The sequence below is a fragment of the Dromiciops gliroides genome, chromosome 3 (assembly GCF_019393635.1).
Source record: "Dromiciops gliroides isolate mDroGli1 chromosome 3, mDroGli1.pri, whole genome shotgun sequence".
Taxonomy (NCBI): Eukaryota; Metazoa; Chordata; class Mammalia; order Microbiotheria; family Microbiotheriidae; genus Dromiciops; species Dromiciops gliroides.
Window position 1 is genome coordinate 573688130 of NC_057863.1, and position 27924 is coordinate 573716053.

The window sequence follows — 27924 nt, forward strand, 5'->3', positions numbered from 1 at the left end:
TGAGAATGGAACAAAGGTATCCGGCCTTTCAATCCCCTCTCCATCAACCCCTGGATTTGGAAATTGTCCAGATTCTCTGCAGTTGTCGGCCGCCCGTATGACCTTGAGAACGTTCTTTAACCTATCTGGGAGTCAGTTTCATCACCAATAAAATGAGAAGACTGGATTAAACTGAACACTAAGGTTCCTCTCTGCTTGAAATTTTAAAATTATGGGTTACTCCCAAGAAGGAAGCACAGTCACTAAGTAACTACTACGTGCAAGAGATCAGCGCGGGCGCCACCGGGAAAGGAAAGCCGCGGGCTGCGCATGCGCGCTCCCTTCTTAAGCCCGTTGATGTCATACGTGACTGCTGGCACCCCCGGAACCAAGTGACGGAGCTTCGTAGCTAGCCGGACGGAAGGGAGAGTACACGGAAGAGGTGGGAGGAAAAGCGAAGTGTTGTTCCGCGGGGAGAACGTGTGGCTTCCGGTCGGTTTCTTCGTTCGTCGTCGCGATGTTCTCCCGAGTCTCGGCTCTCGGGCCTAGCCGCCCCCTCCTCCTTCGGGTTCCCTGCATCTCCTGTAGCTCTGAAGCGGCTGTGGAGACTCGGGGACTGCGGCCTCAGCCCGGCCTGGCCAGGTACTGTACGTCTCCCTCCCCTCCCCGCGCCCCGGAGCCTGGGAAAGGGATGGGGGTGGGGTCACCCTGGCAACCACATGCGCCTTGTGCCCCGCCCCTGTGACCTCTGCCCCCTGAGGCTTCCCCACGACCCTTTGCTCTTGCCTAGCGCTGGGTCTCCTCGCTCCCTTTCAGTGTCCGTGGGGCCACAGACTTTCCTTTTACCCGAACCCTGGCCGGTCCTTCTCTTCGGACAGGTGCCGGCCTCCTCGCTGCGTGCGGGATTTGGTGGCTAGAAAATATCCCCCCTTCCCCCATGATTTTCCTGTAGTGTAAAGGATGTACTGGTGGATGTGCAATAGTAATAATAACAATAAATTGTATCAGGTCCCATTTTAATGCTTTCTTGCACGAGTAGGTAACTCAACGTTTGTTGAATTTAGTCTTTAGTAATCTTACTATATGTTAAGTCTTTATTTTAAAACTTCCTGTTCTTCCTACCCCCAGTCCAAGGCTCTCCTAACTTTTTTTTTGTGTGAGGCAATTGGGGTTAAGTGACTTGCCCAGGGTCACACAGCTAGTAAGTGTAAAGTGTCTGAGGCCGGACTTGAACTCGGGTACTCCTGACTCCTGGGCTGGTGCTCTATCCACTGCGCCACCTAGCTGCCCCTCTCCTAATTTTTATCACACAGCGGATAAGAGTGTTAGGCTTGGAGTCAGGAAAACCTGAGTTAAGATCTGTTCTCTGACACCTACTAGCTGTGTGACCCTGGACAGGTCACTTAACTCTGTTCCCCTCAGTTTCCTCATCTGCAACATGAGCTGGAGAAGGAAATGGCAAATCAATCTACCAAGGAAACCCCAAATGGGATCGTAGAGTCAGACATGACAGAAAAACGGTTAAAAAACAAATTCCCCTAATCACATTCTGTGTTCTAGCTTAAAGCTTCTTAAACTGTGGGTCGAGACCCTGTAACTGAATGTAAGGGTCATGAAAATTTTGGCAGTAAATGCTTGATTTGTGTACCTGTTTTATATACATGTGTATCTGGGGTCATATAAAATTTTCTCTGGCGAAAAGAGGTCATAAGTGGGAAAAGTTTAAGAAGCCCTGTTCTAGCTGAACCAGTCTATCTTTGTCCTTATTCTGTCCTCTTCCTTAGTGCCTGTGTTTCACTGTCATCGCTGGAAGGTTTCTATTCCTATTCAGATGTCATCTTCTCCATGAATATCATAGCTAACATCTACAGTGATTTATATATGTTGTTTTATTTGATCCTCACAACTATGTGATGTAGGTCATGTCATTTTCCTCATTTTTTTACAGATCAAGAAACTGAGACAGGTTATGACTTTCCTCAGCATTGCCTCCTCACCAAACTCTCCCCTAAATTTCACATACTTTTTTGCATTTAGCTCATTCTTGTGGACATTTTAGTTTTTTGTGTACTCTTCTTTCTAACCAGATTGTAAACCCCGTGGGAGTTATATCTTCAGTGCATATGTCCTACCTTCAGTGCCCAGTAGCATTTCCCTGCATATGGTAATGTTTGAAGGAATAAATATAAAATTGAATAATGAACTTTCCACTCTTGTTGGGGAGAAAAGACAGGTATACTGTCAAGCATAGAAGTACAAAGTATGATAGGAAATACCAGAGATCTTCTCTGAGGGGAAACCAGAGAAAGCTTTATAGAAGAGATAGCATCTAAACTAGAACTAGAAGAATGGAAATGCGAGAAATTGGAATATGCGTCTCTACCATGTGACCAAAGGCATGGGAGTGGGAAAGAGTTGCATTTTTTTTTGGAATAGTGAGCTTTTCCATTTGGCTGAAGCATCTGCATATATGCAGAAAAAAGACTGAAAAAGCCATTATGAAAATGTGCTCTAGAGAAATGTATATTTAAGCAACTCTGAAGTTCAACTTCAGAACATCAGGATTGGCAAAGATGACAATGAGATTGCTAGAAAATAGATATATTAATGTACTGTTAGTGGAGCTGTGGATTAGTATACTCATTCTGGAAAGCAATTTGGAACTAAGCCCCAAAAGTCAAAAACTGCCTACACCTAGCAGTACCATGACTAGATCTGTACTCTAAAGCGATCAAAGAAGTATCATGGCAAAGAATTGGGAACTGAGAGAGTGCTCATCAATTGAGGAATGGCTAAACAAATTATGGTATATGCATTTGATGGAATAGTATCATGCTACAAGAAACCTACGGAAAAATACAAGAAATAACGCAGAGTGAAGTGAGAAGAGTCAAAAGAACAATCTATACAGTAACAACATTGTAATGATACACAACTTTGAAGAATGCTGATCAACACAGTAGCTTTCCATCATTCCAGAGGACTGATAAAGAACCATGCTCTCCACCTGCTAACAGAGTGGTGACGGACTCAAGATGCAGAATGAGACAATTTTAGACTCTCTCTATTTGCTACTAGAGTTTGATTTTTCTTCCACCCCCCACTGGGGAATGGGGGTTGGGGCAGTGTAAGGGAGAGAAAATAGATGTATGTTAATTGAAAAATAAAAGGAAAAAGATTTTTAAAAGACTACAAATGTAGGTTGGTGTCAAATAAGGCTAGAAATTATTGAATGCCCATTGTTTTTAGTAGGTGTCAGGGAGCCATTGAAGATTTTTTAGCAAGGTTTTATCCTAAAGAGCTGTGCATGAGAAAGATAACTGCTGGTATATGGGATTGTTAGAAAAAGACAGTGACAGGAAAATCAGATAGAAGTCTTTTGAAGGGGTCTGTGTAAAAGGTGCAAAGGGTAGAATAGGAATGTAGCAGGAATGGAAAGGAAAGGGATAGATTGGAGAGATATTTCCAAGACAGAATCAGTAAGACTTAACAAGTGATTGAATGTGAGGAGTCAAAGATGATTAAAGCTTCAGATGCAGGAGAATGGTAGTGCTATTGACAGACAAGTAAAGGTGTTCCCATTAAATGGTAAGGTTTTGAGGGGGAAAAGTTCCATTTTGTTTTGGTTTTTTTGGGGGGGTTTTTTTTTGGTTAGGCAGTTGGGGTTAAGTGACTTGCCCAGGGTCACACAGCCAGTAAGTGTTAAGTGTCTGAGGCCGGATTTGAACTCAGGTACTCCTGACTCCAGGGCCGGTGCTCTATCCACTGCGCCATCTAGCTGCCCCGAAAAGTTCCATTTTGAATAAAAAGTTTAGATTTAAAGTCTTGAACACTGTTTAGAGTAGCATTTAGGTGTAAATTCTTGGATTACTTTCATATAATAGACACATTTCTTTTTCCTTTTCTTTCCTCCTTGAAATATCTTTCCTAGGACAGAATACAAAATCCAAAGGTGTTTTGGCACAAACAGTGTGATCTACTGCAAAAAAAATAAGTCTTCTGTTCCTGTTTCAAAGACTGCTGATAATGTTCAAAAGAGCCAGAATGTTGCAAAGAACAACTTGTTGAATATTCTAAAGGATATGAAATTTGAATTAAGTACATCAGACAAATTACAGGATGCAAAAACTCATACAACCAAGATACAAAGGAAGGAGGAAGTTAAAAACTTGCAGAGGACAAAGCATGTGAGTCAGAAAGCTGTGGAAGATTCTTCACCTGGGAGGTAAATTGAGTTTTCATTTGAATGTTTCTTGATATGATGGTTTTGATACTCAGTTTTTTTTTTCTTTGAATTTGTATTGCTTAAACTTGAGCTTTTTAATATCAAATAAATGCTGTTCCTCCCTCCATTCCAATCTAATTCCAGTACTTCATTGTGGTGTGTAGGTGATCCTGGGTTTTCCAAGACTATGCCCCATTGGAGTATAAACTCTGATTGATAGGCTTCAAGTATAGGCCTTCTGACAGTGAATAAGCTATGTTCTGAGAAGTTTTCCATTGAAGAAAAATAATTCATGAAGATATGTTAATAAGTATATAAGTACATTAGAATGGTAACTGATAGAGTCAGGAAAATTAATCAGAAGGTTGTTGAAGAAATCTAAAAATTACAAAGTTCCAGACTAGGGTGGTATTAGTGGAAATTAAAAGTAAATGGATAGATTTGAGAGGGACAGCCTAACCAAATTTCAAATCATGCAATAATTGCAGAAAAAGTATTCTCTATAACATAGTGATGAACTGAAGAATAATTGTTAATCTCAATTTATTTATGTGTTCTTAGACTGTCCTTGAAAGTAATAAAACAATCTTTACTAATAGTACATAATTTAGATTTTTTTTACTGAAATAAGACTGACCTCCCTACTTCATTAGCTTAGAATAATGAATTATGTAAAATATATATATATTTATATTTATATATACACACATCTATATAAAGTCATTCCAAAGTTAAATGTGCTTCAGGAAGGTCTTTTAAAACCAAAGTAATATTGAGGGTCACAAATTTATATTTGATTCCTTAAGCTCTAAAACTAGTGGAGCTATGTGACCTGATGTAAATAGACAAGATAGATCATAAGACTATAATTTTGCATTTTGCTTAAGAGATACATGAAACAGTGTGTAATACTCTGTTTTCTTTCCTTTCACATTCTTTAGTCACCAGTCACTGAGTCCTGAATTAGTGGCTGCAGCAACTGCTGTTGCTGATTCTCTTCCTTTTGACAAGTCAGTCAAATCAGAGTTGCTTAGTCAGTTGAGGAAGCATGAAGAAGACTTCAGAACACACCAAGGAAAAGAAACAAGTAAAATAAGGTCAGTAAATTGAATATTGGCCTCTGTAAAAGGTACTTAAAGTAATAAGTTTTTCATCTGACTGATATGACTTAATATAAATTCATCTCAAAAACAAAAATACCAAAAGACAATTTTATCCATCAAAAGGCTACTTTTTTTTTGTTGGTTTTTTGTTTTTGTTTTTTGTGGGGCAATGAGGGTTAAGTGCCTTGCCCAGGGTCACACAGCTATTAAGTATCAAGTGTCTGAGGTTGGATTTGAACTCAGGTCCTCATGAATCCAGGGCAGTGCTTTATCCACTGCCATCTAGCTGCGCCCAAAAGGCTACTTTTTAAAAATAAAAAATAGTAAAGTGAAAAGAAAATGGCAAATTTAAGAAGAACCCTTATTTAAGGAACACTCGTGTGAAACATTTTTTCTAAACGAAGTAAATCGCTGGGTGTGTACACAGCATTGCAAATAAATTCTTCCTTGGCCTTCATAATCTTTGTCCTTATATTAATTTTAGAATCTTTATACCTAGCTTCTCGACATTCCCATAGGCACAAAATTCTGAGTATAAATTGTAGAGAAGCAGAAGCCTAGTTGTTAAACATAGATTTTCAAAGTTATACTGAAAAAAGTCAGGATGAAGCATTTGCAGATTGAGATTAAGAAGGTTAACAGTAAGGGTTTTGTGGAGGACTCTGACATAACTAGGAGTCAAATTTTACTGAAGAAAGTACATAAGCCAGTCTTGGCAGTTTCAATTATGTTACCTACAAATATTTTGACTTACTCAATTTTCACTTGATAGTTCTTCTCTTAGTTCTTCTTTCCCCCTTGTGTGCTCTATATGAGTCTAACTCCCCTTTCTGAAGCAGTTTCAAAGACAGACAGTAATAATAGCTCTGGCTCTCTGTCTAGATGTTCTACTGTTGTCTTAAGACCAACTTATTCTCTTTTCTTTCTGCCTTGGTGTTCTCATCAACTCCATGGGTTCAAGTATCTTCATTATTTACATGATTTCTACGTCTACACATCCAGTTCTAGCCTCTCTCCTGAGCTCCATTTCTGTTGTTAAGGGCTAAAATTCTAGCTAAACTGTCTAAAATATCTAATGAGTGGTCGCCAATAAATTATAAGCTTTAGCAAGAGTTAGACTTTTAAGCATTTATTAAGGAGAATAAGAATTTGGTAAAGAGAGAGAGAAAGGCCTAGATTTCTATCTATTAAAGGGAGAGCACATTTTTAGCTCCCTTCTCGTCCAGAGGAAAGAGCGCGAGACTCAGCGCCAGTCTCTTCCTTCCTCCTCCCACTAGCCCGCGTCAGGAAGTGACGCCAAAGAAAAGACTCCTGGTCTTGCCCTCAAAGACCTTCGCTTCATGGGTGAAACTCTTCTACAGTAAGTCTCCAGCAGGTGGCGTCATTCCAATCGTTACACTGTATTACCAAATGGTCATCTGGATGTCCATCTGGATGTCCCATGAGCATCTCAAATTCAACATCTCCTAAATGCAGTTCATATTTTACCTAAACCCTGTCACTATACCAAGTTGTCCAACTTCTGTTGATGTGTGAGTGAGATTTTCCCCACCCCTTAGATGTAAGTGATTTAACTATGATAATAATCAGTATGTTTGCTAAAATTGTGATTTAATATATTTAGGTATTTTTATTAGTAGCTTAAGTCAATAATAATTAATAATGGAGTAAGTAAGATAGATGTTAGTAGGGCCACATACATAACACATTGAAATGGTTCTGCAAACACAACAATATCAGTTAATCCATGTCAGCTTAAAGGTCAAGTACCAAGAATAGTAACTCCTGAGCTAGGATAGACCAATCAGGTCACTCAGGTGCTTGAGGAAAAGCCACCCACTGAAAGTTGGCAGAACCATATACACCAGTAGTTTCAGTATCTGTTTGTAGCTCTTCTTCTTTTTCTTCTTTTTTAAATGTAGGAACTAATTTGTTTCCTCCTCCTTTTTTTATCTACTTATTTTTTTTGCGGGACAGTGTGGGTTAAGTGACTTGCCTGAGGTCACACAGCTAGTAAGTGTCAAGTGTCTGAGGCTGGATTTGAACTTGGATCCTCCTGGGCCTGTGCTTTATCCACTGCCCCAACTAGCTGCCCTTTGTGGCTCTTACAAAATATGCACTACTTTGCTTGTGTTTTGTGACTCTTCTTTTAGATGTGGACTACTTTGATTGTGTTAAGTGGTTTTCCTTACAGAAACACCCCACTTTAATTATTTTATGTATCTAAAAATAGTATTGAATAAATACTTTACAGCCCTGTAGCAGTATAAAACCCTGCTTAGACCCAGTCTCAGGGTCTTTGGGTCCTAGACCTGAGACCGGCTTTATTGTGAGACAGGATCCCTCTCTCAATAAACCTATTTCCCTACGGCTTGGAAACTTCACTTTTTCTTTAAATTTTCGCGACAGATGACACCACTATTATTCAGCTCACGATTGGGGTCATGCCTGACTTTTCATTTTCCTTCTATCTCTATATCTAATCATTTACTAAAGCTTAGTGATCTTACCTATAGATCATCTTTTGTGTTTATCCCCTTCTCTCCTCTCCCAACTCTGACCCCTACTCAGGCCCTTCCCACTTCTCTCTTGAACTCTTGAAATAGCTTCTTTATTGGTGGTCTTCTAGTTTCTTCCCTTTCCAATTCATCCACCCTGCTGACATTGATTATTCCTAAGAGAGAACTATGTCACCTCCTACAAAAAAATCTTCAGTGGCTCCCTCTCACTTCTGAGATAAACTACAAAATCCTCAGCCTCTCATTTAACACCTTCCATAATCCAATTTTTCTGCCCACCCTACCAGGTGTATCCCATTTTACTGCCAAACACACATTCTCTGTTCCAGCTATACTGACCTGCTAGGTATTTTTCACATGTGACATTCCACCTTTCACCTCTGTGCCTTTATACAAGTGGTCTCCATATCTGGAATTAAATGGATGAATGAGCATTTATTAAGTCCTTTTTTTTTTTTTTTAGAGCACTATGCTAGGTGCTGAGGATACAAAAAGAAGAGCAAGACCCTGTTCTCAAGGAACACCCATACTAATAGAAGATGATAGGCAGTTTCAACTATAAGTAAGATGGGAAATCACAATGGTTTTTAGGGTACAGCAGCAAAGCAAATGATACTGCATCTCCTTTAATGTCATTTCCATTGATAAAACCATATCTGTTTATATTGTTGAACCATTTGACAATGACAAGGACTTTGGTGGCAAGAACTTTCTTTTCCAAGTAGCTCTGGCTGCAGAAGCATTCAGTTCTGCATGAAAGTTGATCCCTGGGGCAGCTAGGTAGCGCAGTGGGTAGAGCACCGGCCCTGGAGTCAGGAGGACCTGAGTTCAAATCCGGCCTCAGATACTTGACACTTATTAGCAGTGTGACCTTGGGCAAGTCACTTAACCCCAATTGCCTCACACAAAAAAACAAAAACAAAAAGTTGATCCCCTGGGATGAGGGTTATGGGAACTGGGCTGGGAGCAGAATAGATGGTCTTGGGGTGGGGGTAGGGAGGTAAAAGGGATGTTGAGGGGATGGGGTAGTGATCCTGGGCTATATGAGGGCCCAAAGGAAAGTTGTAGTGGAGGTAGTGTTGATGACTTGCCTTGCCTGGCACATACCTTCCCTCTCTTTTTTTTTCTTTTCTTTTGTGGGGCAGTGAGGGTTAAGTGAGTTGCCCAGGGTCACACAGCTAGTAGGTGTCAAGTCTCTGAGACTGAATTTGAACTCAGGTCCTCCTGAATCCAAGGCTATTGCTTTACCCACTGTGCCATCTAGCTGCTCCCACCACCTCTCTTTTCTTCAGGGTACCTTGCTACTTCAGTGAGGCTGGCTTGTGTTCTGTGGGTGACATGAGGTGAAGAATGGCTGACCCCTTTGCCACAGAGGCTGGTCCTGTGGATGATTGCTTTAGTGGTTGGGCTGGAAGCAGGGCCAGTTTGTTGGTTTGAGGAGAGGGCATATGTAAGGGGCTCTTGGGTTTACCTTCTTATTGGTATGACCCTCTCTTCACTTTGCCTCTTCAAATCCCTAACTTCTTTCAGAACACAACTTAGCTACCACCTCCTACGTGGAGCTTTTCTGGACACCCCTCAACCTAATCATTAGTGCAATCTCTCTTGCTCTTGGTATATGTATGTGGTATATGTGTGTACGTGTGTTGTTCCCCCTCCCCCACCCCAGTCCCATCTATACCTCAATCGTGAAGGTAGAGGCAGCTTTGTTTTTGTATTTGTATCTCTAGTGCTTAGGGCCTTCCTTATATTATTCAGTACATGCTACACATGTACTACATACATTACATGCTAATTGAATTTTAGCCAGCTTGGTCCACTTGCTGAGGTTTAGTGAGTGATGTTACTTCAATTCAGATATACTTTAAATATTCTTGAAGGGTTTCTTTTGATAGGCTTATTGATGGCAAGTTGTTTTTGTGGTTGCCAAATTGTGTTTGCTAAATTATTGGGGGGCTAGGCTGGGTTTCCTAAAATAAATGCTACTTATATATTCATTGCTGTTTATATAATAATAGCTATTGCACCAGTTTAGGAAGTATGCATTTATTATTAATTAATATTGAATATTATTAAAGTATTGACTGAGTGGCATTTAACACAAGCCAAAAACCCCCCAGCACCATATTTCTAAGAGAGAGAGAGCACATGCCCTAGAGCCACTTTTATCCTCTTTTGATAGAGGTGTGTCAATACACACTGATCAAAGCTAATTGGCTAGCATCATTCAATTCCATTGGTTGACTGACTTGATGGTGGTCCAGATTAAAATGGGCTGTACTGTAATGACTTCAGGGCCTGTTGGGGGAGACCCTCTGAGGGGCAAAGGCCCATTCAGACAGGTGTGGTATAATTCCATCAACTCATTGAGCTAGTCAAAAGTGTCTGTTCTCCATTTCTGTTGTATGCCCTGAACAGGATTAGGACTTCCTCCTAAAAGTTGAACTTTATGAAGTGGGAGGAAAGAAACCCAATTAAAACTGGGTCCCTGGATCACCAAGAAATCCACTATTAATAATTATTTTCTCACAAAGTTAAAGGAAAGCAGCTCTACAACTGCAGTGGCATTCTGGTGTTTTATCAGTCTAACCCCAAATGCAAAAGCATTAGTAACAATGTTACTGAAATTGGGCCAATGTATTTGACACTGAAACAAGTTAGCACTTCAGGCCAGGAAGACTTCCTCTTACTTGTATCCTAATTCTGCTTCTTAGCATTACACAAAGTTGACAGGATTTCTCACCTATTTGCTGAGGGGGAAATTCAGTCAGGAGTTAGGTATTGGATCCCTGGAGTTAGGTTTTGGGATCCTGCAATTTCCCCCTTTATCCGGGAGGTGATTGACTTAGCTCCCTTGTTGGGAATTATCATTTAGAGAGACTTGGAATGTGGTAAAGCTTTGCCAGACTAAATCTCATGCTTATTAAGTAGTCAAATTCATTTAGAGCCTTCAGTTCTGTGATGCTAATGAAAGCATTTGAAACATTTCCTGGATCCTAGCATAGACCTTTAGCCTTTGTCACTGTTATCTTCAAGCTTTTGTGCTGCCACCGCCCAGTTCTTAGGGTTTTTAGCATATCACTGCTCTTGCCTGCCTCCTGACTGTCTTGAATACTTTCTGTGGGGGATATGGACCCTGTGTTCATTAAGTGGTTTCACTCTTTTTTTAGGAACTTTTAACTCAGTTCCTTACAAGAATTTCTTGAACTTCTTTTTTCGGTCATCTAGTTGCTGATTTGTACCTGAATTTCTGTACTTTTAGGAGTTCCTTCATTCCCTGGATTGGGCAGTTTTTCATATTTTTAGATGTCTTTTCACCTACATTACATTTCAGTTTTTCATACAGTTTTCATTTTGTTAATTTTGTCATTCGTAATAGATTTATTCAGTGGGTACAGTAAGCTTCATCCATGAGATGAGTACAGTGCAAAGCTTTGAGGGTAATACAGAGTTCACCTAAAACCTATTCCTTGTTCTCAAGGAGTTTTTCACCTCTATGAAGTCACATTCTTTTGGTAGAAACAAAACGTACAGAACTCTATAGAAAACACTACCTGAAGACAAGTCGATAGGGCATTGGGGAACATGAGCTAATGGAGGGTCAGGAAGGGTGGGGGGGGTGTCTGTGTGAGTGTGTGTATAGAAGGTGGTGCCTGAGCAGTTTCAAAGGGAGCAAGAGATTGCAAGGCAGAGGTAGGTGGGAGTGCATTTCAGGCATGGAGGACACCCAGTTCTAAGGCACAGAGTTTGGCAATAATATGAAAGAGAGTCAGGGGTGGCATATGGACTAAAGAGCTGGCCTCAGAGCCAAGAAGTCCTGGGCAAGTCATTTAACCTTTCAGTGCCCCAAGCAATTTGTAGACTAAAATTTGCAGAGCACTTGTTGATCTTTATTGCTAACAGGGCACTTATTTACTTACTGGAGAGCTCTCTAGTCTATAATAAAGTCATAGACTTCATTTTGACCAAAACCAAAAGTAATACACTAAGTAGTGAGTGTATTAGAGAGTTAGGAAACACTGAAAGGAAAGATTGCCACCAACTTGGGATATTAGAGAAAACTATTATTTGATGAAGATGAATGAAGAAAGGATAAAGCATTTATTAAGTCACTGTGCCCTCCCCCACTGCATGGTACTAAATGCTGGGGATACAAAAAAAAAAAATGGAACAGTCACTGCTTGTACTCCTAATTGTGAAAGACAATCCATGAAAGACAGTTCAGCTGAAGGGCACATAGTGAAGCCCAGAAGACCTAAGGGTGTAGAAATTGGGAGGGCAGTAAGGCCCAGGGGTCTCTAGGTTATATTAGGAAGCCAAATGACAGCACCAGGGTGCCCCCAGACATATAGAGGCAAGGCAGATGGCAAGACCGAATAGACCTCTGGAGGCAATGACAGGGCAGGAGGTAAGGCCTAGCATTTTCCATCCTGTTTGTAGGAGTAGAGTCATTGACCCCCATCTCATCCAGGATCTGAGCAGGGAAGTAGCCCAGGAGGAAAGGGCAAGGCAAAGGAGGATTCACAGTGATAGTTGTAGCTTATGGCTTGCTATAGAAGATACTGCTATTGAGACCATGTTCAGGGGTTGTAGTCCTATGAGACAAGTCAGCAGTGTCCAAAGATGATATTCTTAACCTACATAGTTTTTCTGTTTACATATCATTGATCACAAGGGGACTTGAACACTAACAGAGAACAAAAGTCCAGTACCAAAAGCACTGGCTCTAGATTTAGAGGGTGTAGGTTCACTTCCCACTTCAGGGCTTACCAACTAGGTTACCTTGAGCAAGATATTTACCTCCATGAAGAGCCTCATTTTCCTCATCTTTAAAAATGAGGGAATTAGACTAGATGGTCTTGGCAGTTCTTGCTATCTCTTGACTTACTGTCCTTTTTTTTTTTGTGGGGCAATGAGGATTAAGTGACTTGCCCAGGGTCCCATAGCTAGTAAGTGTCAAGTGTCTGAGGCTAGATTTGAACTCAGGTCCTCCTGAATCCAGGGCCAGATATTTTATCCACTGTGCCACCCAGCTTCCCCCCATTATCTTTCTATCATAAGATATAGCAGCAAAATGTTAGGGATCATAATGGCACTTAACATTTTCTCTGTATGGAGCTATCTGCCAACAGTACTATATGAGGAGAAGTGGAAAGGGAGGGAGTAAAGACCAATGTTATAATCTTGGTTCTGCTTAGAACCAGTGAATTGTATGACTGTTAACAAGTTATGTAACCCTCAGTTAAAACTTAGAAAACTTCACATATAAAAATGAATGGGTTTATTTTTATTTTTTTATTTTTTAGTGAGGCAGTTGGGGTTAAGTGACTTGCCCAGGGTCACACAGCTAGTAAGTGTTAAGTGTCTGAGGCCAGATTTGAACTCAGGTACTCCTGACTCTAGGGCCAGTGCTCTATCTACTGTGCCACCTAGCTGCCCCTGGGTTTATTTTTAAGGTCCTTTCCATGTCTAAAATTTATAATTCTAAGTGTTGAAATGTATGTCCTTAAGCAAGTAGTTCTTGCTTATTAGGATTATTTGAATATTAATCTGATTCAAAGGATTATTTTTTTTAAAGCTTAAATAAATATAAAAATGAGTTAAATTTTTTTTATAAGTCTTTATGAAAAGGAGTATGTTCAGATATATAAAGATACATTAATGTTACCTGGAAATTGTTTTATAAAACAAAACTTTTGCCTTTTATAGTCATGGAGTAATTGAACCTCTGATCCAAGACAGTTCCAAAGGACACATTATGAAAAATATTATCCATATCCAGAGGGAGAACTGATGAAATCTGGGTGCAGATTGAAGCATACTTTTTTTTTCCAACATGGCTAATATGGAAATAGACTTTGCATGACTTCACATGTATAATTGATATATTGCTTGCCTTCTCAATAGATAGAGGAAGGACTAGAAGAAGGGAATTTGGAACTCAAGATTTAAAAAACAAAATATCTGTTAGAGCAAAAGCAAAATGTATTAGAATTTTTTTTTAAGCAAAGGAAACACTTTTGTTTCATGTCCCCTTCCTAGCCTGCCTGAAATTCTACAGTCTTTGGTTGTGTAATTAATTTATGAAATTACAAAAAGGGAGAAGGCATTTCCTGTTCTTTGGGTGCTTGCCTGGAAAGACTGCTACTGGCAGTGGGAAATAAGGTGCTAATCATACTTTAATTCAGCATTGAGGGCATGGGGGTAAGAAGCTCATAAAGACAGAGGCAAGCAGCAAAAGAAATATAGAGGCAGATGTCAATGTGGGGATGGGGGAATGGTATAGTGAAGGAAAAGGAGGGAGAGGGAGAGAGGCAGAGAATATCACTTACATAACCATGGGTTAGAGTTGGGAGCACTGGGCAGCATGGACCTGATGGAGATAGAATAGGTCTTGGGGGGCAGAAGTTTGAAGTCTCATTTTTATAGGGATATGGGGGGAACATTAACATATCCAAATCATCTCAACATTATTGATAAAACTTTCAAGTTAACATGTCCTCATCTCAAAGTTATCAGGATTTTTTTGATGTTCTGCTGGTCTGGAACTGTGGAGGTCTGGAATTTGTCTGGAATTAATATATCATAGGACCAGAACCCTAACAGCGATACCTGGATGGCTTCTGCTGATTCAGCACACATGACCAGGTTGTGAATTTTGGTTAATATATGATACAGTTTGTAAATTATAGTCCTTTGATCTTTGGGATCATGGTACGTGACTTCCAGGTTCCCCTTTACATCCAATTTCTTGCTATTGCGCTTGTATACTGACTACTTATAAACTTACTGTACCAGCGTTTTCCTTTTTCTTTTTTTAAAAATGTAGTTCATAGAATCATAGTTGTAGTCAGATTTTGCAGAGTTCTCATTTTACTGATTTTTCTCTTTATTGCTTCCTACAAAAATTTCTACATTTCCTTGTGTGTTTCTTATTTTTTGTGTCACTATGATATTAAATTACCTTAATATAACATATATTTGGCTACTGTCTAGTGCTAGACATGTAAGTTGTTTACTCAGTATTTTTCTGTTGCAGTTAAGCAGCTAATTTTGATCAATAAAGAAATTGGTGATTGAAATAGAAATGATGAAAACCTATGGAGAATTTGTCATTTTAAAGTTCATGATAAAGCCATCCTTCAATTGATAAATGATCAGTGGATGAATAGGCAGTTCTCAAAGCTATCCAAGATATGAAGAAATGCTTCAAGTCACTAATAATTAGAGAAATGCTAATTAAAGCTACTCTGAGTTTGTACCTCACTTTATTAGATTGGTAAAGATGATGAAAATGGATAATGACATGTTAGATGGGCTATGGGGAAAAAAGACATTAATTCACTGTTGGTGGAACTGTGAATTGGTATAGCTAATCTGGAAAGCAATATGTAACTAAGTTCTGAGAGTCATTGAACTATACATTCTGTTAGGGCTAAAATTCTAGCTAGTCTATCTAAAATATCTAATGAGTGGTCGCCAATAAATTATAAGCTTTAGCAAGAGTTAGACTTTTAAGCATTTATTTTTTTATTATTATTATTTTTTTTTTTTAGTGAGGCAATTAGAGTTAAGTGACTTGCCCAGGGTCACACAGCTAGTAAGTGTTAAGTGTCTGAGGCCGAATTTGAACTCAGGTCCTCCTGACTCCAGGGCCAGTGCTCTATCCACTGCGCCACCTAGCTGCCCCCCCTGCCCCAGCCTTTTAAGCATTTATTAAGGAGAATAAGAATTTGGTAAAGAGAGAGAAAGGCCTAGATTCTTCTATCTATTAAAGGGAGAGAGCATTCCTAGCTCCTCTCTCTGCCAGAGTCCACACAAAAGAGAGAGTCAGAGCGCCAGGCTTCCCCTTCTTCCTCCTACAAGCAAATGTCACTTCCTGACACCAAAGAAAAGATGCATGGTCTTGCCCTCAGAGACCTTCACCTCATGGCGGAGCTTTTCTACAGTAAGTCTCCAGCAGGTGGTGTCATTCTGATCATTACAATTCGCTTTGACACAGTGAGATCTTTTCTAGGTCTGTACCCCAAAGCAATTAATAAAAGAGCAAAAGGACACATATATATAAATATTTACAGCACCTCTCTTTTTTTAGTGGCAAAAACCAGGAAACTGAGGAGGTACCTATCATTTGGGAAGTGGTTGACAAGTTATGATATATAAATAAATGCGATAATGTATTGTAAGAAATGATGATGACTATGATATCAGAGAAACCTAGGAAGACCTGTATAAACTGAGACAGTCAAGAGTGAGCAGCACCAGGAGAACATTTACAATAATGACATCTGTAAAGATAACTTTGATAGATTTCCAGAGAACTGATGATCCACTGTGCTACATACTTCCTAACAGAGAGGTCATGGATTCAAGATTCAGAATGAGACATGCATTTTTTGACATGGACAATGTGGGGATTTACTTTTCTTGTCTGAATTTGTTATAAATGTTTTGTTTTTCTTTAAATTGATAGGTGGGGAGGGAAAAAATGGATACTTGTTAATTGAAAGATAAAATAAGATGAAAGAAATTTTAAATTAATGATTGCCAGTGAATCTGGACATACAGGATGTTCTAGAGTTTAAGGAAGCAAATTTCAACAAGATTAAAAAAAAAAAGACAGTTATACCCTCTTGGCCTAAGAATATAAAGAAGACAGTTCAAAAGGAATGGAAGAGTTTCAAAAATGAATATCTGCCAACAAAAAGAGAATGATGAAGCTTCCCAAAGAACTATCTGATAAGCCCAGATTTTAAAAATATATGTATAAATAGAAGGGGCTTGGGGCAGCTAGGTAGAGCAGTGGATAAAGCACAGGCCCTTGATTCAGGAGGACCTGAGTTCAAATCCAGCCTCAGACACTTAACACTTACTAGCTGTGTGACCCTGGGCAAGTCACTTAACCCCCATTGCCCCATAAAAACAAAACAACAAAACAAAACAAAATGAAAAAAGTTTATGAATCTATCATTGTTAAAAATTGAGAGAGACTAAGAGAGTTTCTAGCTGTTCACATATATTATAGCAATGAATTAATGCCCTGAAGTGACTTTGCTGTGGACTCATTTTATTGAAATTGTCTTTTGTTCTTTTAAACCCAGAGCTTGTGGTTTGTTTTAAGTTTGAAAGACTACTATAGTTTTTTAATGAAGAAATCCAAAGAACAATTACAGAAGATAAAATAAGAACCATAAGGAACTGCACTGCAGTAAGGGAACATTAATTGATGTCTTATATGGTTGCTGGTTTATACTTAATTCTTCAGTTTCAAAGTGGTTATAATAACTTGATATAAAGATTAAGTAGCATCAGTCATCATTACATGTCAGCAAACATGCTACAATTTTGGGGTTAGAATGTTCAGTACTCATGTAGCCATTTCTGTTGTTTAAATTTCAGTGACATAATTTCAGATATGAAAATTGCCAAGTCATCTACATCTCGGATTTATGCCAGGCCAGACCATCAGATTCAGTTTGATGAAGGACATGGATTTTTGCCTCTGGAGTTGTCAAATCTTAATTCTAGGAAAAGGTACTAATCTTTAATTCTCAATTTTTATTTGCCCCATTTTCCTAACTATGACTATAAATTTCCTTCTCTTCTCTTGGTTATGAATTTTGACTACGTACCTGCCTGCCCACAGAGTATTAGGCAGAGAGGGGATACTAAAATCTGTCCTCCCAGTCTAAGCTGCCCCATTGTGCTCCCTGGAGGAAGATTCAGCATCAGTACATATATTGTTCTGGGAGTATTCATATTATAAACCATGTTTAAAACCCTCCTGTACGGATTAGAGTTTTTCTGACTTGGACTGGGTAAACTTGACCAAATCTTAGATAAGCAGTCTTTGTCTGGCAGCCTAGTGACATGAATTAAACTCTTAACAGCTTATATTAAACATACGCTAATCTTTCTCTTTAACTAGGGAAATCTTGGTGTTGAACCTTGCTGCTGCTACCATCCTAAAATGCAATCTGTGCAGAGAAATTGGTTGGATTCAGAGTACTTATTAATGGTTCAATGTCAGCTTGACAGGAAGTCTCCATTGGAGTCACCTGGGCATCTGTGCTTGGCCTTGTGCTGATTAACATTTTTGTCAGGGACTTGAAAGACATCTATGTTATGCAGGCGATACAAACTGAGAGAAATAGCTAACACACTACATGATACAATCAGGAACTAACAAGATCTCCATAGACTAGAACAACTTATCAAAACTTGAACCTGAAATAGATTAAAACACTATAGAAAAGGCATGGTCTTTCTACTTCCCACCCTTTTTGATCCATTTGTAATGGTTGGGAAGTGACTGTCAAAACCTGGGAGTGGTACAAAAGGAGTGATTTCTACCCCCACCACTCCAGCCATATTTTGGCTTCTGTTTGTTTAGGAAAGTGAGTAGCAGAATGATATACTCCCCCCTTTCCAAATGTCTCCCACATATATCCCACCAATGAAAAGATTGTTTATATTAATGGGCACCCCTATTAAAAGGCAGGTATACCCTGGGGCTTTAAGCTGATAGCAGTTCCTATGTAGTTGAGAATTACCATAATCAGTTAATTAGATTGCTTAATATCTAGTTGAGATCTCTACTTACTGTGAGGACCCTTTGAATTGTTAGGAAGTGGGGAGGAGCTGTTATTTTAAATGGACTGTAGGCCTGGACAGCTTTGAATAACCAGAGACTGTAAAAAAGCACTATGGGGTAGGAAATTGAAGCCCTAGAGTTTGAAAAGAGGGGCAGAAAACTAATTTTGCCTGGAGTCCTGATGGTGAAAATGGCTTTGCAAGCTAGGGAAAATTGCCTCTCCACCTTCGGTACCTTAGGTTGCTGAGCCTCATCTGTTGGTGGAAATTCACTTTACACAAACAGGAAAGCTTAAAAATCCTGTTATACCACTCAGACTTTGCAGATTCATTTGTGATGCACACATCTGTATGTGTGTATATGATCCAGATCTACACTTTCATTGGCTGTAGGAAACTTGAGGTGAGGAAACTTCCACTACCAGTGTAGATCATTGATTGTGCTCTGCATTTTAAAGGTGTAGAGTTGCCCAGAGTCCTGAGAAGCACTTGCCCAAGGCTACTTGTCCAGTATTTATCTGAGACATGACTTGAACTCCTTAGCTTTCTGACTTAGCAGCTAGCCAGTATGTGTTGAAAGTTTTTGGATCAGGAGGAGTGGGTTAAAAGCAGTTCAGAAGACCAATTTAGAAGCTGGTTTTTAGTCACATTGGCATTTCACTTTGAAAAATGTGCAGATAAGAACAGGAAACAGTGAAATATGAAACAGTTTATCAGAGTGGAATATGTGTACCAAAAGAATAAACTTCAAATATAGGGAAAAATTAATATGGCATTAATTATTGTTAATTAAAAGACTTAAGTGGAAACTACATGAATATTCTAAATACTTGACCAAGTATTTGCTTTGTAAGTTGGAATGTTTTAAGTTATCTTTTACAATTAAAATTTACAATATTTTATACAATTAAAAAGGCAAGAAATGGTATTCCTAATGTTGAAGTTATAACTACTAAATTAAAGATTTGAGAATTTTGCTATTACCTTGGGTTTTCTTATGACTTAAATTGAAATAAATCAACTATAAAATAATGGCATATTATGATAATCCTTTTAGTAGGAATGTTAATTGCCTTATGAAATAAAAGTTCAAATGTATAAACCTCATTGCATCTATTACCAAGGGATGTCAGAACATCTGGTTTGGGTCAGAATTACTTTTAACTTCTACCTGGAAAATATTTCACGTGAAATATTTTTCTCATAAACAACTTGGAGCATATAAAAGTGGTCTTAGGAAATATGTATTTTCCTCCTTTGGTTTTAGGAATGGATTATTCGAGGGGAAGAGACTTAATATTTTCCCTGTGGTTGAAACAGCTCCTAAAGAGGCATCTGAAACAGGTTGGTTATGAAATAACAATACTTACTTCAAAAATCCACCTTAGTGTTTTGTTTGCATAGTGGCAAAGTATTTAAATATTCTGTCCTGTAAGTAGCCTAAATCTTAAAGAGAAATGGTGGTTAATTACATCACTGGCTTCCCCAAATGAGCATTTTCCATTCTTTGTGATAAACAAATTAGGTATTCTCACCTGTGTGACTACATTATTCAACATAGCACCTAGAAATATGGAGGAAACACTCCTGTAATCTTTTCCCTTTGTAATTAGTTTTTATCGTCCAAAATCTCCTTTTTTAGAGTTAGAAGTAAAATCCCTTGGTTTTCAGTTATTATTAGAAGGAATATATATTTTTAAATTTTATTTTTATTTTTAATTTTTCCCCTATTACATGTAAAGATATATATATTTTTTGAGTTCCAAATTTTTCTCTCCCACTCCCAACCCTCCCAAGGCCAGCAAGCAATCTGATATAGGTTATACATTACAATCATGTTAAACATAATATTGGTCATATTGTAAGAGAAGAATCAGAACAAAAGAAAAAAACATAAGAAAGAATAAACAAGAACATTAACAAAAAAGCAACAACAAAAGTGAAAATAGTATGTTTCAGTCTGCATTCAGACTCCATAGTTCTTTTTCTGAGTGTGGAGAGCATTTTCCAAGAAGGAATAATTTTGAAATATGTTACCTAGAGGCAGGGGATTAAAAACTGCTAAATTACTGTAGAATCTAGATGCAGATTGAACCAGACTATTTCTATTGTTTTTTGTTGTTGTTTTTCTTTTTTGAGGTTTTTCCTTTTTGCTCTGGTTCTTCTCTCATGACATGACTAATGCAGAAAAATGTTTAATGTGATTGTACTTATATAACCTATATCAGATTACTTGCTGTCTTGGGGAGAAGGGGGAGGGAGGGAAAAAGATTTGAAACTAGAAATTTTATAAAAACAAATGTTGAAAACTATCTCTAAATGTAACTGGAAAATAATAAAATATTTATTAAAAAAAAAGAAACTGCTTCATTTCTTAAGTAGCCCTGATTTCATTTGTCCCTCCGCTGATGCCTGGTGCAACTCTAAATGAGTTACTGTGACTAAAAAAACAAATTAATCAGGTAACATGTATTAAGGATCTACTGAGTGCTAGGCACTGTGCTAATTACTAGGAATACATAAAGAGGCAAAGGATCGTTTCTAACCTCAAGGAACTCACAATCTGATGGGGAAGACCACAAGCAAAAGATAAATAATACAAATGAGCTATATGCAGGATAAGTAGGATGCAATGAAAAGAGGAGAGGCATTAGAATTGAGGGGTTGGAACAGACTGCTTTGGTGGCCATCTTTGTGTTTTTCTAGTGATGAACCCATCTACACTTTCCTAGGCAGCCTTCCCAGCTTTTGTTCCATTTGTATAACGTTTGCTAACCTGGTATCACCTCCTTGACATAATGAGATATTAAGATAGATATTCATCTGAGGGGATTATGTTAAATAATGTTGTCTAACTTCAGTGGCTTCCAGAATTAGTTTAAAACATGGTCTGAGTGTTTCATTGACTTTCTTTAGGAAAGAGAAACTCCATATTTAAATAGCATATTGAAGCTGAAAGATCTTATCAGTTAGAATAAAATGGTGAATGATATCCACTTAAGGCATTTATTCTGAAATTTGCCAAGAAAAATTTTTTAGAAGAAAATGTAGTAAGTGGCTCTAAAGCCACTTTGTATTATAAATATGACTTAGTCTTGCCTACTATACAGTATCTTTAGTGATAGTTTTTGGAGAATGTTAATGAGATTTTTTTTTTAAAGTGGGGCAGTGAGGGTTAAGTGACTTGCCCAGGGTCACACAGCTAGTCAGTGTCAAGTGTCTGAGCCCAGATTTGAACTCAGGTCCTCCTGAATCCAGGACCAGTGCTTTATCCACTGCGCCATCTAGCTGTCCCTGTTAATGAGATTTTAGCCAAAACTACTACTTAATTTTCATTGTATACAAACTTGGGCTCATAAGTCATTAAGTTGAAATTCCAGAGTCACATTTTATGGAAGGATGCCTTCAGATGAACAGCAAACTAAAAATAAGTAAGTTTTTGAGGGGTGGAGGAGATGAGGAGGTCAGAAATGTGGGGAGAATTATGAATTTTAGTTATTATTAAGTGTTTCTTTTCTCCAACTTCTAAGTATTACAAAAGTATTTTTTTATAAGTTGGTTGTTTGCAACAATGTTTGTGGGGATTAAATTCCACAGAAACCTGTTAAACCTACAAATACAATAACCTGACAGACAGTACCATGTATAACATTCAAATCCAGCCCCAGACACTTGACACTCACTAGCTGTGTGACCCTGGGCAAGTCACTTAACCTTCATTGCCCCACGAAAAAAGAAAAAAAGAAAAGGCATCTGGGACTGTGGAAGTTTTGTTCTTTTCTGGAATGTTTACTTTTGCCTCAAAGCCTTTGAAATGTAATAAAACCTTTTAGCCCAAATAATAACAAAGTAACTACTGACATTTTTATAGTACTTTATGGTATTTAAATTATAGTACTTTAAGGTATTTACCGTATATGATTTCATTCATTTAATCCTTGCAACTGTGCTGTAAGATATATAGTGCAAATATTATCATTCTCTTTTATAGCTGAGGAAACCACAATTCAGAAAAATGAAATTATTTGTTGAAGTTCACATAGTTGATAAGGTGCAGACTCCATATCTAATATGCTTTCTACTAGACCATACCTTACTTATGAAAGCACCCTTACATAAAATACTATAAGCTCACTACCTTTGTAAGAAAAGACATGTAAAATTTTTTTCCCTCAGCAAATAGGAAGTTGAACCTTCTCCATATTAGAGAAAGCTCAATTATAATCATATCATTCAGGTCAAAATAATAACCTTTCTAGTGTTCCTTAATTATAGATACTAAGTGAAATAGTCTTATGGACTTTATCTTGTGAATTTCATGAGTCTAAAAACCTAGTACTAAAGTTCAATTTTAATTTTTGGAGGTAAAGATCTTTATAATTATACTTATTTGAAGTAATTTGTTTACTACAGAGACATCACCAACACTTTGGGATGTGGAATTTGCTAAACAATTAGCCAAAGTAAATCAACAACTTCCCCAGAATGCTTTTGAAGAGATGATCCAGTGGACAAAAGAGGGAAAACTATGGACGTTCCCAATTAACAATGAAGCTGGTATGTCTTCCCCCCTCCCCCCCCAAAAAATTAGGAGATGGAAACTACTTCTGGTAGATTCTTTAACCTCCATATTTGTTTATTATTTTGAATAAGTACTTTTTTATTACCTTCAAATGGATTTTTAGAGTGGTTTGAAATAAAACTTTTAGATATTCACTTATTCTTGGCAGCTTAATAAGTAATTTAAACATGAAAAATGATAGGACAAATGTCTATTCTTGGTATCATATGCTAATAAAGATTATTGTATCCATTTCAGTAGTGAAGTCTTTTTAAATTCTGAACAGATTATGGCCTAGCACTTCTGATACATTATACAGAGTTGAATAGATTTTGAGTTTGCTTTTTCTTAGCAGGACTTTAAAATCTTCACTGTATAAAATCAGAGTTAAAAGTACTTCAGTTTATCTACATCAACCTATATCTGAAACATTAATTGCCTTATAGGAAGTTGGTTTTCTTATAAATTGAATGTGTTGCTGAGTTTAAAAGGCCATATGCAGACTTTCCATGGGAAGCCATGATTCCCAGGAAAGTTGTTTCTACAAAGCCTAGGAGGCCTCGAACTATTAAGAATCTGATGCCTTCTTTTTTTCTATTTCCCTTAAATGCTGGTACCTCAATCAAGAGGGAAACAGCACATTTGTTTATCCTGTTTTGTCATCAGCTAAAATATATCAGATATTTTCTGAATATTCTTTTGAATAGTTGAATAGTTGTTTTCATTCAGAAGTGAATTTCTTTGGAGAGTTGGAAAAGACGTGGCACCAAATTGCATAAACAATGACAAACCTTGGGGGCAGCTAGGTGGCACAGTGGATAAAGCACAAGCCCTGGATTCAGGAGGACCTGAGTTCAAATCCAGCTTCAGACACTTGACACTTATGAGCTGTGTGACCCTGAGCAAGTCACTTAACCCTCATTGCCCTGCAAAAACCAAAACATAACACAAAAAAATCAATAACAAACCTTTACATAGATTTTAGGAAGTTTAAATAGAATTTTAGGATTTTTAGTGTTAAGGCTAAAATTCTAGCTAGTCTGTCTATAAAATCTAATGAGTGGTCACCAATAAATTATAAGCTTTAGCAAGAGTTAGATTTTTAAGCATTTATTAAGGAGAATAAGAATTTGGTGAAGAGAAAGAGAAAGGCCTAGATTCATCTATCTATTAAAGGGAGAGAGCATTCCTAACTCTGCTCTCCACCAGAGTCCACAGGAAAGAGCTTGAGTCAGAGCGCCAGGCTCCCCCTTCTTCCTCCCACTAGCAAACATCATTTCCTGATGCCAAAGAAAAGACGCATGGTCTTGCCCTCAGAGACCTTCACCTCATGGCGGAGCTTTTCTACAGTAAGTCTCCAGCAGGTGGCATCATTCTAATCGTTACATTAGTTTTTAGTTAGCACTGTAATAGAATTTATATTTTGAAATGGGAATACTTTTTAAAAAATGTTATGTGTGTATTTTCAATTGAATAATAAGTAGAATGGAACATTTGAAATATTCCAGGTAGCTCTAAAATAGTTTTCTTTGTTCCTTTGGGGTTTTTTTGTTTTGTTTTTTGTTTTGTTTTTTTGCAGGGCTATGAGGGTTAAGTGACTTGCCCAAGGTCACACAGCTAGTAAGTGTCAAGTGTCTGAGACCAGATTTGAACTCAGGTCCTCCTGAATCCAGGGCCAGTGAGTCTTGATGAATTTTTTCTCGTGTTACAATTTTATTGTACACATATTTATATGTTGCTTGATTATTCGTGTTTTAAAATACCTGTGTATGACTTCATGGAACATAAAATAGAATTGGCAAAACAAAAACAAGAAACCCCTTCTCAAGAAAATGATTTCTTTTATTCCTAAAACATCAGTAGTATTCCTAACATCAGTAAGTTATAAAAGCAAATTGTGTGCTATAAGCCCTGACAAAGTTAATACCATTTTGATAAAGTTAATGACATTTTGATAATTGTGTTCCAGTATAATTAGGTATGGCCTTGTATTATATGCTCTGTGTAAGTGGACTATTTGAATTGCTGTACATTTTTTTATATTCTGTATAATTTTGAATCTGAAATATCAACAGTATTTCCTGGTGCAAGTGGCTACCAAGTACAGTTATAGGAAGGTGAATCAGGGCACATCACCATAACAACTATTTCCTTTCCACTATTTCCATTCAGCAAACAGTCTTGCATTTCAGTGCCTGGCAAAAATTTATCTTAAAGTTGATAAAGTCAGTGAGAATGTTTAGTCTCTGAGAAGGGGGGAAACATCTGTTTTGATCAGTCAGGGAAGAAAAATGTGACAGGTATCTATATACAGTGCATGTTTTTGATGCTTCAGTGTAGGAAAAGGAGGTGTCTCATTTCCAGCTCCTTAAGACATTTGAATATCTGAAAGAAAAACAGGAAAGAAACCATGGAAACTTTTTGAATTTGATCTCCCTCTTTGCCACACATTTGTAAACTTCTGAAGACTGAGGAACCTGCACTGTGACCTGGTTCCTTATAACGGGGGCTATTTTCCTTTTATTGTCCTTGGTATTTAATTTTCATTTTTTAAAAAGGTTATCAGATATCATGTTCTTCTCACTTGTCATTAATAACTTCCATGAAGATTTACACACATTCCTTTGGCAAAGGAAATTCCATTGTTGCTTTACTTAAAACAGTCTTTATTCAATCATTGTACTGAAGAAAAACAAATATGAGCACTGGAGCATTAGAAGGAAAATGACACTGTGTATGTTTACAGTTAACTTTCTCTGTGTTTTGTGTGTGTGTGTGAAGCTTTTACATGTATGCCATTTACAGCAGCATCTAAATTAACTTTTAAAATTCATAGTAGTTTCAGTTCTGTTTTTGAGGCTGTCTGTTCCACAATTCTTCACACTTCTTGGACATTTTCAGAGGCTCTCAGATGATATTAACTAGGTAGAACAAGATTTTTCCTGTGTCTCTTAAGCATTGGGTTGAAGAGAAAGTAAACCTTTTGTGAATTTGACTGTTTAATAAATTTAGGACTAATATAGCAACACCCAGTTAACAAACTTTCTTCCTTAATATGTGCCCAAGCAAGGATTGTCTTTGATCAAAATAATAATTACATTTGGAGAAATAATGAGATGTTACTTGAAGTCAGTAATTCTCTATTTTGAATTTTTATGTCAAATATAATTATTTTGACTCCTTGTTCCCTATTCATTGGCACACTTTCACAATACATGACAAAAAATAAGCTGATTTGATTGTGTTCAATTCATTTGACACCCTATTTACTAAGTACCTGTTTTATGCAAGGCACTCTGTTTGGAGTAATGGGGAAGAAGTTTTAAATTGTTATAAGAACTCCAAGTAGAGCCCATGTTGGTATGTTCTTTGATACGAAGGGCCAGAAGACACTGCTAGAAGAGACTCATGGGGGTAGCATGGAGAGAATCTATGACAGAGATTCTTTTTTTTTTTTTTTTTTTAGTGAGGCAATTGGGGTTAAGTGACTTGCCCAGGGTCACACATCTAGTAAGTGTTAAGTGTCTGAGGCCGGATTTGAACTCAGGTACTACTGAATCCAGGGCCGGTGCTCTATCCACTGCGCCATCTAGCTGCCCCTATGACAGAGATTCTTAACTTCTTTTTATGTCATGGACACAAAGGAAGTAGAGACATAATTCAGAACAAAGGTGGCTAGATTTAATCCAGTGCCAAAAGGTGTTTTCTAGGCAGAAATAGTTTGGAGATTATTGTTATAAACTGCCTTTTGTCCTAGTGTACTTTTTCACATGGCACGTGTATTCGAGTGACAGGATTAAGTTCTTGGTGACACTGCTATCCTGTTATGTGTATCTCCTATTTCAGCTTTTTTTTTTTTTAACTTCCTTTGGCAGTGCAACCCTGAAATGACAGGTGTTTTCACTTGAGAGACATTCTTAGCTAAAGTGATTACAGACCTCTGATAGTACAAGTGTAATAAAAAATATGACTAGTCTTTTTCATCCTTGCACTTCCTCATACTCTCTTCCCTCCCTCTCATCTTCCTTACCTAATCAGTGGATAAAATAATCCCTTGTCTGCCTGTCCTAGACTCCCCAGATCATCTTTAATATCTGATTTATACTTTTGTGTGCATTCAAATGATGTGTTTTGGCTCATTTTCTAGGTGTTGATGATGGTGCTGATTTTCATGAACATATATTTTTGGATAAATACCTGGAAGATTTTCCAAAGCAAGGACCAATTCGTCATTTCATGGAACTAGTTACTTGTGGACTCTCAAAAAATCCATTTCTAACTGTTAAAGAAAAAGTTGAGCATATAGACTGGTTTCGGAATTATTTCCGTGAAAAAAAGAATATTCTTGAAGAAAATAACATTCAATTTAACTGAAAACATGGAAATTTTTATTCTTTTGGAGATGGACACCATCACAGAATATATAGAAATTTAATTTTCCTATATTAATGTGCCGAATAATTATTGTAATTGATTTGCATTACAAAAATATTGAATTAAGAGATTAGCCATGATGGCTGAAAATATTCTTGGTTTTAAAGTTTCATTATATTCCATAGATAATAAAAATTATGACATGAGAATTGTAATTTCAGACAAACCCATCCAATCATTTTCTCTTCATGAAGTAGCCATAACTGTGTTTTTCAAATTATTGTGGCTACTGTATTTTATAGATTAATTGATTGCTATTTATATATTAATGGCTATTACACCCATTTTGGCATTAATCATTTATTATTTGTTTTTTTGTTTTTGTTTTTGTGTGGGGCAATGGGAGTTAAGTGACTTGCCCAGGGTCACACAGCTAGTAAGTGTCAAGTGTCTGAGGCTGGATTTGAACTCAGGTACTCCTGAATCCTGGGCCAGTGCTTTATCCACTGTGCCACCTAGCTGCTCAATCATCTATTATTAATTAATAATGAATATCAGTAAAGAATTGAC

General features: G+C 37.7%; 1 protein-coding gene across 1 annotated transcript; it reads left to right on the top strand.

Annotated features, from left to right (window-relative positions):
• Window positions 1-376: 376 nt before the first annotated feature.
• On the top strand, window positions 377-27705 carry MRPS31 (mitochondrial ribosomal protein S31). Its single transcript, XM_043998952.1, has 7 exons — window positions 377-621; window positions 3911-4204; window positions 5146-5301; window positions 17226-17360; window positions 19687-19763; window positions 22833-22976; window positions 27128-27705. Exons 1-7 carry the CDS (start codon window positions 497-499, stop codon window positions 27352-27354), a joined length of 1158 nt encoding a protein of 385 aa, XP_043854887.1. The 5' UTR covers window positions 377-496; the 3' UTR covers window positions 27355-27705.
• Window positions 27706-27924: the final 219 nt, after the last annotated feature.